Below are 11,414 nucleotides of genomic sequence, written 5' to 3' on the forward strand. Positions count from 1 at the left end.
AGGTAGTCTAAAAGACTGTAAAATGTAACTTCTGCTACATCCTTCATTTTTAAAAATTTATTCATGCGTTTGTTTGTTTATTTATTTATTTTTTAAAGAGATGGGGTCTCACCATGTTGCCCAGGCTGGTCTCAAACTCCCGGGTTCACGTGATCCTCCCACCTCAGCCTCCCAAAGTGCTGGGATTCCAGGCATGAGCCACTATGCCCAGCCCACATCCCTCATTTTGTTCTTCCGTCCCGTGCTATAAAATGTGTAATGAACTGTTCATTAAAATAGATTCATCAAATAAAAACGTATAAAGGCTTAACACTTAGGGTTTTACAAACACCTTTATCACTTTCATGAATTTTACACATGAAAGCATACCAAAATTTTGGAGAATTTTGTTGGCCCCTCCTTTCATTGTACTGTACTGTGCTGTAGAAGCAGAGAACCCACACGTGTTCAGCTCACTATCACTGCTTCAGCCGAATCAAATCTGAAAGTTCCTTCTACCCGCAGGTTCCCACCAGGTTCCCACTTCCATCCTGGACAGGGTTGCCATCGAATGCCCCTCTGTTTTTTCCTCTTCTGTAATCCATCAAAGACCGCAGTGGACTAGGTGTCAGCCAATCAATGTTGCCATAACAACAACAAAACAAAATTATACTTCTAAGGCTCACGATCTTAGAAGCATAAAATAGCCCTTTTTATCTTTCACTCATTGACAGGTGACCTTCTGATCATAAACAATGAATATTGAAGAGTTAAGTGTCGATGCCAGTCAAGATGTTGTCCATTCTCTGTGGGTGTTTCTGTGGTGTTACGAGCTCCTCACAATTGCCGGAGGGACTCAATCCTGCTGGCCTTTCTGTCCACTTGTTTAGATCACGGGGATTCCTATCCATTTGACGGGCCTCGGGGGACACTGGCCCACGCATTTGCACCCGGAGAAGGCCTGGGCGGAGACACGCATTTCGACAATGCGGAGAAGTGGACTATGGGGATGAATGGTATATATGCACAATTCACCATAGCCTGGAAAATAATGTACCTTCTCCTGGGCCTCCAACATGAAACCTTGAGGTTCAACGTCCCAAGCCACCCTTTAACTAGGGGGGCTGGCTAGAAAAACAAGTAAGCCAAAAATCCGAAAGGGAACGCCCTACGGGAAACAACCCGCCCTCCACTGTGTCCTAGATGTGTCCAATCTGTGTCATAGCATAGAGTCTGAAGAACCAGCTGTCCCCTTTCGGGACACAACTCTCCTGTCCTCTAGCCACACAGTGTTCATTGTTTCTTACTTGTACTTGGAAATGGGCCACATGCAGACATGACCCGAAGGAATCGGTGCTCTCATGAGAAGGGTGAAGGGGATGGGTGCAGGGTTCCAGAGTATCACACCGGTCATCTGGAAACTTTCAGGGTGACACGTGTGCACATCACAAGGAGTGGTCTGAAAACAGTCAGATTGTTAAGGCGTTTGTGGTCCAAATCTACACATTCTTGCCAAATATCCTGCCACCATTTGCTCCAAGGACTCCCTTTATCAATCTCCCAAACAAACTGCCTATGAGCAGAATGGATGGCTTGACCTCTCCCTCCTCCCCCACCCAAAGCCCCTTCTAGCCAAGCGGGAAAGAACTAGACCAGTCAGCAAACTAAGAGCAGAATAACCCACCAGCCTTTGAGTCATCCACGGTGAAAATGAGACGAGTTAACCATGCCTTGGGCACAAATTCTCCCGTAAAGACAGAAGGTAGAGAAAACACAGGCCTGTGTTGATGCCATCTTTTTCTCTCTCATTTTGTTTAGGTTTTAATTTATTTACCGTTGCTGCTCATGAATTTGGCCACGCACTGGGCCTGGCCCATTCCTCAGACCCATCAGCACTGATGTACCCAACTTATAAGTACCAGAACCCCTATGGATTCCACCTCCCAAAAGACGATGTGAAAGGCATCCAGGCATTGTACGGTATGCTCACCACACTTCTCTCTGACTGCTAACCCTCAAAGCAACAGGCATTCAGTCTGCAACCTAAAGAAAGTGGGTTTTGCCTGCATAGGTCAAGATTAAACTAGAGGCCCCAGCCCTAACTGTGCCTTCTCGTAAGAAGCTTATGTACCGGTTATGAATATTGCTTATTGTTTTCTTCTCTAAGATGTGCAAATAGAATTTACATCTTTCCTTCAGCAACATATATGTCCTGGAGGCCTTAGCAAATACAGTCATTTGAGCGGGCTTGGTAACTCATGCCTGTAATCCCAGGACTTTGGGAGGCTGAGACGAGAGGATGGCTTGAGCCCAGGAGTCCAAGACCAATCTGGGCAACATAGCAAGACCTTGTCTCTACAGAAAAATCGAAAATTAGCTGGGCATTGGGGCATAGACCTGTAGTCCCAGCTACTCTGGAGGCTGAGGCAGAAGGATCACCTGAGCCTAGGAGGTTGAGGCTACAGTAAGTCGTGATCTGTGCCCCTGTACTCCAGCCAAGGCAACAGAGTGAGACCCCTGACTCAAAACGAAGATACAGTCTTTTCTCTGTTTTTTGAGTGCAGGTCAGAATGTACACATTGGGAGAGGATGGATTTATATTTTATAGTTCCTCTTTTCTGCTTAACCATTTGCAGATAAGTGACCTTATTGGCCTAAAAAATAGCAATGATGATGATAATAGCTCCACCACTCGGTTGTGCAGGCAATCTGCAGTCTATAAAACAGGGACACGGTTCTCCTCACACCAGCCTCAGAACGAGTCGTGGGGTGTGAAGAGCTTTCCTCACTTGATCGCTGAGTAGCCAGAGGTTCAAAGAATCCTCTGCGAATCCTCTGATATTCAACATGACCCCAGGTGTTAACCCTCTTTCAAAAGGTAACAAGGGATTATTAGAAACTCTATATCCAGCCGGCTCGGTGGCTCAGCCTGTCAACCCGTGCTTTGGGAGGCTGAGGTGAGTGGATGGCCTGAGCCCGTGGGTTCGCAACCCGCCTGGGCATCTTGGTGAGACCTCATCTCTACCATAAATCAAAAACTAGCCAGGCGTGGTAGCATGCGCCTGTAGTTCCAGCTACTTGGAAGGCTGAGGTGGAAGGGTGGTCAGAGCCCAGCAGGTCGACGCTGCGGTGGCCAGGAGCGGCCACTGCACTCCAGTCTGGGTGACGGAGTGAGACTCCAACTCAAAAAACAAAAGAAACTCTAGATCCACTTTTCCTGAAGGGAAAAACAAACCAATTAAACTGGGAAGGAATCTTGAAGCATCCTTGGAACAGGACAATGTTTCTTTACTGGGTAAAGGCAGAAAAATCCAGGGAACTGATTGCCCTTCATGTCTTGGAGACCTGGTTATTGGGGTCTGCTTGTCAAGGCCCCTCCCTGTCCTCAGCCTAAGGGACTTGGGGAGCCCAACCCCCCCACCCCCCCCAGGCCTTCCTGCTCAGTGGCGCAGGAAAAGGCCCACCCACCTGGCTGATTAGAAAGGGCCCTCACATCATCAAACAGTCAGATTTCACCCGATGCAAATTTTATCCCAAGAGGCCTTATGCCAGCTCTACCCATTTCTGGGAAGGGTAAGTGCCAGATCTGCTCCGCCCTTGAGGGGCAGGGGGATGGGCTGAGTGATACGTGTGCTCCCTGGCTGCAAAACCCCATGTTTTCCCATTTCATTCACCTGTGTTAAAATGGTCATGTCAAGACGTGTGCTTTGGCTCCCAGCCGACTGGTGGTGGCCAACAGAATAGCAGTGGCCTTCCAGAGCATGAGGACCCCAGAGGCAAATTGTGGGGCTCAGCCCTCTTGGGGACCATGGGAACTGTTGCCCAGTGGAGCTCTGCGTCCCGAGCTTGTGCCGGGAGATACAGGCCGAGAGGGCAACTCACTGACAGCTCTTGCAAGGACTGGTCCCTGTTTTGACCCACCACCACTCGAAAGGACACCTTCAGGGCACTTCAGGTCCACAGGAATTCACTCAGCCTTTCCTGAATGTCCAGCAAAAGGAGGCCAAGGAATATATGAAAATAATGGGAAGATTCGCAAGAAATGTATAATCTTGAGGAAAAAAAACCTAGTTACAAAGAAGCAATCCATACCAATCTTTGTTTTTATTTCTTTTCTTTTTTCTTTTCTTTTTCTTCTTTTTTCTTCTTTTTCTCTTTTCTTCTTTTTTCTTCTTTTCCTCTTCTTTTCTCTTTTTTCTTTTTTTCTTCTTTTTTCCTTTCTTTCTTGTTTCTCTTCTTCTTTAAACTGCATCCCTAAAGTTATACAATGTAACTTATACCCATAACATAAAAGTGACCATGTTTGAACACTTACTACATGTCAAGCACTCTACAAAGTGCTTTCCAGGTACAATTTAATTCTCATAACAACCTTCTGGGGTAGGTGCTATTATTACCCCCTCTCTTTTTACAATTGAAGAAACCGAGGCTTTAGAAGGTTAAATTACTCACTTCAAATCACGCCTCTTGGCAGCTGGGGAGGCTGGAATTCAGACCCAGGCCCACCAACTCTCGAGACAGACTCATGATCACATGTGCAGAGTGAACATGTGCAGACCCCGGGCCTCCAGAGCAGAGGGGTGCACGCTCCGAGTTCCTGCCACCATTTTGACCAAGTCTGTTTTAATTCCAGGACCTCGGAAACCGTTCCTGGGAAAACCCACCGTGCCCCACGTGCCCCCGCATAAGCCATCCACCCCTGACCTCTGTGACTCCAGCTCGTCCTTTGATGCGGTGACGATGCTGGGGAAGGAGCTTCTGTTCTTCAAGGACAGGTAAGCCCAGGACGCGCCGCTGTGGGGCCCGTGGCCACGGGCCCCTAAAGACTCACGGGAAAATCACTACATGAGCAAGGTGGGTGAACAGGAGGAAGGGCCTGCGAGTTTTATTTAACATGCATACAGGGGAGCCTTCAGAATTGAGACCCACTTCCCAATGAGTCATAGAAACTTAAATACTACCTGGTCCAAACCCAGAGGAAGTGAGGACCAGCTGAGGGCCCAAATTTCACCTGCAGGTAAGACTACTTACACCCCTAATCCTGACTGACACCCCACATCTCTCCAATAAAATGAATGTACTTAAAAACTTGTAAGTTTCTAAACCCACAACGTATGTTGAATTTACATTAAAAAAACGGAGTGTAATACACACTTACATGTATGTAACATATATAATACGTGTGTACATTAAATGTAATGTATTTTAATGTACACTTAATTGTGTAAAGTTGTGTGCAGATGGGGAGGAGAGCATACGAGATCAGTGTCACACATTCGAAGCGCAGGTTTAAAGAATGAAATTAAAATATGTGTAAAACCCTTGGGGGGAAAAAGAAACTTAAATACTATCTTGGGGTGACAGGAGGAATGGGGGCTTGCCTTCTGGTGAAACAGGTTACGGGAGGAGGAGGAAGAGGCGTTTCACTACGGGGCATCCCATGGTTGGGAAGGTGAGCGGCTGGGGAGACCTAACGACCTGGGCACGGTTCTCTTTGGAAGCTGCGTGAGCCCAAGAGGCAGGCGTTGTACTTGGAGGAGGTCTACTCAGGTGTGATCTCATCTTGCCCTTTTTTTCTGCAATAGATAACGAACCACAGGAGAGGAAGCAGCTTCTCTGTAACTAAGCGTAGGCAGGAAGGTCAGAGAGACCTTGTGATGAAAAGCTATATTTGGGGATAAATTTCCCTGTGTGACTTCACCACCACCTCGCACCAGGCCGCACTCCACCCCCAGATAAACACGGCTCTCGGGGTCCTTGTCGCCGCTGTGTGCAGATCAGGCAGAAGTGCTGTCCTATGCACAGCAGGGCCTCTGGGGAGACGGAGAACTACCCAACCTACTGCTTCTGGGACATCCACGATGCCTTGCCGCTGTGCTAAGTGCTTTCCATATCTGTAGGGAATTTCCTCTAACCCTTCTCACCGTAGAGATCAGAATCCCCGGTGAGCAGGTGAAGAAAGCAGCTCAAAGCGAGCAAGCACACTTCTCAAGGTGACAGCTAGGTGGCTGAGCAGGACACCAGCCCAAATTTATCTGATGACGATTTTGTTTACCATTCGATCCCTAGTGAGAGTAACATAGCAAATGTCCAAGAAATATTTAGAGGATGAGGGTTAGCTAGCTGGACGGGTAGACAGAAAGAAAGTCGGATGAATAAATGGATGGGTGGGTGGGTGTATGGGTGAGTAGATGGATGGGTGAATGACCGGATGAATGGGTGGGTGGATGGATGGATGGATGGATGGATGGGTGAGTGGATGGATGGGTGAATGACCGGATGAATGGGTGGGTGGATGGATGGATGGATGGATGGGTGAGTGGATGGGTGAGTGGACGGACAAGTGGATGGGTGGATGGGTGTAGGGATGGGTGGGTGTGTGGGTGGACAGGTGGATGGATGGATGGACAGACAGATGGGTGGGTGAGTGGATGAATGGGTAAATGGATTGGTAAGTGGATGAATGGATGGATGGAAGGATAGGTGGATGGGGGGATGGGCAGGTGGGTGTGTGATGGGTGACCAGATGGATAGATAGGTGGGTGGCTGACTCCAAGGGTGGCAGGCTTCCTAAACTCCTGACTTCGAGGCCTCCCAGCTTCTCATCTGTCAGCTGTCAGGTAACATAGACAAGGCGAACCCCTCTTCTCCCCACACTCTGGCTTCTCACAGAGTGTGGCTGCTGGCTCCACCCCTCTGGTTCCTGGAAATCTTTCTGTGGCGGAAAAGAGAGACACAGCACCGTCACTCCATTCCTCCCTCTTCTAGAGACAGAATTCCATCACATCAGAATAGGCAATGGTAACTCGGAAATGTGTGTGTGTGCCTTTTCCTTTCCTTCATTGGAAAATTGTTTACTGAGCCCATATCGGGTGCCAATCAGCAATTGTAGTGTCTAGGGATATAAAGATGAATTGATACCCCCGGCCCTATCTTTGCACACCTTACAGCTGCAAGAGGGAGAAGGAGCTCAAAAGTCATCGTAAGACAGTGTGATGTGAGCTCTGCAAGGCAAGGTTATGAGACAAAATAGGGAATGGGTACCTGGAAAGGTCCCAGAGGTTCCCTGAGGAGGTGATGTCTGCGAAATGTGATGTTCTATTGCTTTTCTACTTTTGGGAATAGGTTTTTAAGCTATTGTTGTTGGAATTTTTTGTGTGACCAGAATAGAGAGAGAAACAATTTTTTTGTCCACGTTGGGTTGCCCAGGTGGGAATGCAGCGGCACAATCACTGCTCACTGCAGTCTCTGCCTCCTGGACTCAGTGACCCTTCTGCCTCAGCCTCCCAAGTGACTGGGACTAGAGGCTTGCACCACCACATCTGGCTAGTTTTTTTTAATTTTGTTGTAGCGACATGGTCTCAATGTGTTGCCTAGGCTGGTCTCGAACTCCTGTACTCAAGCAACCCTCTCACCTCGGCCCCTCACTGTGCTGGGATTACAGATGTGCATCCCTGTGCCCAGCCAAGGTATTTTTTAAAAAGCAAAATATACCCAGAATCCCTTCACCCAGAGTGTATTTATCTGCTTGGGTTGCTGTAATGAAATACCACAGACTGGGCAGCTTAAACAACATAAATTATTCCTCATAGTTTTGGAAGCTGAGAGTGCAAGATCAAGGTGCCTGCAATGTAGGTTTCATTCTGAGGCCTCTTCTCCTAGCTTGCAGGCAGCCACTGTTAGGCTGTGTGCTCAAATGACTGTTTTGTGTGCGTGGAGAGATTGAGAGAGAGACAGAGAGACAGAGATTTTGAGAGAGATTGCAAGAGAGATTAAGAGACAGATATTGAAAGAGAGATTGAGAGAGAAAGAGAGAGATTGAGAGAGACTGAGAGAGAGACAAAGAGACAGAGATATTGAGAGAGACGGAGAGAGATTGCAAGAGAGAGAGAGATTAAGAGACAGAGATATTGAGAGAGAGACTGAAAGAGAGAGACTCAGAGAGATTGAGAGAGAGATTAAGAGACAGAGATATTAAGAGAGATTGAGAGAGAGACAGGGATAATGAGAGAGCTTGAGAGAGAGATTGAGAGACAGAGATATCAAGAGTGACAGAGATTGAGAGAGATTGAGAGACAGAGATATTGAGAGTGAGAGAGATTGAGAGACAGAGATATTGAGAGTGAGAGAGAGACTGAGAGACAGAGATATTGAAAGTGAGAGCAATTGAGAGAAAGAGATTGAAAGACAGAGATACTGAGAGTGAGAAAGACTGAGAAAGAGATTGAGAGAGAGAGAATGAGAGAGAGAGATGCTTTCTTTCTCGGGTGTCTTCTTGTAAGGGGCCTCTCCTCTGTAAAGTGAGGATGTTGTCTGAGAATAGCAGGGACATCAATGTATTCAGTGTCCACCATGCTCAGGACCCATTATCCACCCTTCCGATGCCCAGTGAGGTACCACGTGCTGCTCTCTTTTTACGAGACGTGAAAGGATGAGCCGCTTGTTCAGGGTGCGCAGCGAGTGAGGGTTGCAGCTGGAATCCCAACCCAGTCGTGCCCCTCCCTGCCTGCCATGCTGTGCCTCCTAGGGGCGTCCAGAACTGAACCCCAGGACTCCAGAGCTCTGATTCCCCACCGGCCGCCGCCAAAAGTCCCAAAGTGCTTGCTGAGCCTGGACCAGGAACAAAGGATTCCTTCAAGCCCAGTCATGATGGCAGCCAGGGAGCCACTGATTATGAAAGAGTTCCCAGTCTGTTCTCTCCCCCTCACCAGGCTGGAATTCCCCGTCCCCAACAATAACCTGTTGAGGGGACATTCCACACTGTGGGCATAATAACCACAGGGTTTATTTCCAAAGCAAGATGGAATGCACGCCGTTTAAAGTCACCGTGAGCCTGTTAGGTAGTCTCTGTCGTGTATGCGTGTGCCTCGAATGTTTTGTCTGAAGAGAAAAAGACTTTAGCTCTGGTAAGTTGAAGGCATACATGCTTTTGACGCACATGATTTCCTCTTTATAATAGATAACAAAATAGTCAGGTTAGCTTAGATTTTCTCAGGCACCAGGAAAGGGAGACGGAAATGCTAGAATTGCAGCCATACCAAAATGATATTTCATCTGTCAGATCATTTTGGAGTTTACTCAATATGATTTTAAGGATAAAAATCAAGAAGGTCGCCATCAGCTGTAGGCCTTAGACGAAGAATGGAGTTTACGGATGGGGTAAGACTGAAGGTTGACCATGTCCAAATCTGGCCCCGGCCTCTCAGCCCGGCAGAGCCCATGGAAGCCGGGTCTTCTGACTCCCAGCCCAGGGTCCATCCTTCTGCAGACTCAGAATGTCTCTTCTATGAAACAGAACTCTCAAGGAAAGCATCGCATTTTAACCTGAATGAACATTCGCTTTTGACTGTCCCGCCTTTGGGTAGGCAGGAAAAGCACTTCCCACCTGTTCCTTTGCCCCAGGCTCTCTGCCTGCAGGTGGGATCACCAACCACAAAAGGGAGAATGTTCTTAGACTGTCTAGGCTTCCCAAAAATGCCGAATATGTTTCTCCATACTTGTTTTGTTCCCCTAAAAATAAGATATATATATATATATTTTTAATCTATCACTAATTGCCACATCTTAGAAGACGTTACGTACCTTAGACTAAAAAACAAAGAAAACTTTTTTTGTTTTTGAGTCAGTCTCACTCTGTCGTCCAGGGTGGAGTTAGGTGGCATGATCACAGCTCACCACAGCCTCGAATGCCCAGGCTCTGGCGATCCTCCCACCTCAGCCTCCCCGGTAGCTGGGACTATAGGGGCACACCACTGCGCCTGGCTAATCTTAAAATTTTTTTTTGTAGAGAAAGATTTTCATTATGTTGTTCAGGCTCGTCTTGACCTCCTGGACTCAAGCAATCCTCCCTCCTCAGCCTCCCAAAGTGCTGGGATTGCAGGTGTGAGCCATGAGCCACCATGCCCGGCAAAAACACTTTTTTTTGAGTCAGAGTCGCACTCTGTCCCCCAGACTGGAGGGCAGTGGCATGCTCACGGTCACTGCAGCCTTGACCTGCTGGGATCAGGCGATCCTCCCGCCTCAGCCTTCCAGGTGGCTGGAACCACAGGCGTGTGCCACCATGCCCGGCTGATTTTTTGGTTTACTGTAGAGACGAGGTCTCGCCATGTTGTTCAGACTGGTCTCGAACCCCTGAGCTCAGGCAACCCTCTTGCCTCCACCTCCCAGAGTGCTGGGATTACAGGCGTGAGCCACCATGCCTGGCTCAGAAAAACATTTTTAAAGTGTTATAGAAATAGGAACTGGAGAGAAGGATGACTATAAGAGGCTTTCCAAAGGACTCACCAGCAGGATTGGGAGGCTAATTTGGTGAGAAAAATAGTGGAAAAGGAAAAGGCAAAGACGATAACAGCCTCATGGCTGAGGATGAAATCGCATCATTCCCTTAGAAAAGTTAAGGATCTGTTGGACAGATGATGAAAAACTCAGTGATAGATGTGTCAGATTCAAACTGACGACAATTCTAGTGGGGTTTCATAGACATAAGCTAGAACTCAGAGAAGAGATCATGGAGGCTTCGTGGAATTTGAACCCCCACATGGAGGAGGCAGTGAAAAACCTGAAGATGGATAAGAGCTCTAAGGGAAGAGGGAAGAGAGAGGAGAGGAGACATAAGGCGTGAGCTGGGGAATGACAGCAGCTGAGACAGGACTCAGAAAAAGCTAGGGAGAAGAACTCCAAAAATAATGATAATAATGATAGCGACACTTCATGGCCGCTTACGAGGTGCCGTGTGCTCTGCTATGCGTTTTACAGACAGTCACTCATTTAACCCACCCTGTTATTGTCCACAGCTGGAATTATAACCTCGGACTGCTTGACATCAGAGCCAAAATCCCTGTGGTGGAGTCCCAAATACATCAGGAGCAAATGGCAGGGCTTTTTTGGTTTGGTTTTGTTTCAAGTGATCAACAGTGGAAAATACTGCCGAGGTCACCAGATTAGGGACCGGTGAAAACAGACTCACTGCAAAATAATTAAAGAATGTAGTTATAGCAGAGGAGAGGAAGGACACCAGATCATGGGGGCTGGGAGAAATGAAGAGATACAGATCGTTCATTTGAGAGTCTCATTAATAACAACAGAAGTTAAGTAATCGTTATCAAGGCGTTGGAGCCAAAGGGTCCAAAGAGGATGTAAAGGATGGGACCTAAGCCGGGCTCGGTGGCTCAGCCTGGAATCCCGCACCTTTGGGAGGCTGAGGTGAGTGGATTGCCTGAGCCCGTGGGTTCGAGACCCGCCTGGGCAACTTGGCGAGACCTCATCTCTACAATAAATCAAAAATCAGCCGGGCGTGGTAGCGCATGCCTGTAATTCCGGCTACTTGGAAAGGTGAGGCGGAAGAGTCGGCGGAGCCCAGCAGGTCGAGGCTGCAGTGGCCGGGAGCGGCCACTGCACTCCAGTCTGGGCGACAGAGTGAGACTCCAACTCAAAAA

The 11,414-nt window shown here is 47.9% G+C and overlaps 1 protein-coding gene across 1 annotated transcript in view; it reads left to right on the forward strand.

The window, feature by feature from the left end:
• The window catches only part of MMP20 (matrix metallopeptidase 20), a 57,990-nt gene that overhangs the window by 18,191 nt on the left and 28,385 nt on the right, over positions 1-11,414 (forward strand). Inside the window, exons 4-6 of the mRNA XM_008055968.1 lie at positions 870-995; positions 1,798-1,959; positions 4,613-4,754. Coding sequence (XP_008054159.1) covers positions 870-995; positions 1,798-1,959; positions 4,613-4,754 — 430 coding nt within the window. The remainder of the gene's footprint in view (positions 1-869; positions 996-1,797; positions 1,960-4,612; positions 4,755-11,414) is intronic.

The sequence above is a fragment of the Carlito syrichta genome, unplaced genomic scaffold (assembly GCF_000164805.1).
Source record: "Carlito syrichta isolate Samal-C Ts95f unplaced genomic scaffold, Tarsius_syrichta-2.0.1 Scaffold302054, whole genome shotgun sequence".
NCBI lineage: Eukaryota > Metazoa > Chordata > Mammalia > Primates > Tarsiidae > Carlito > Carlito syrichta.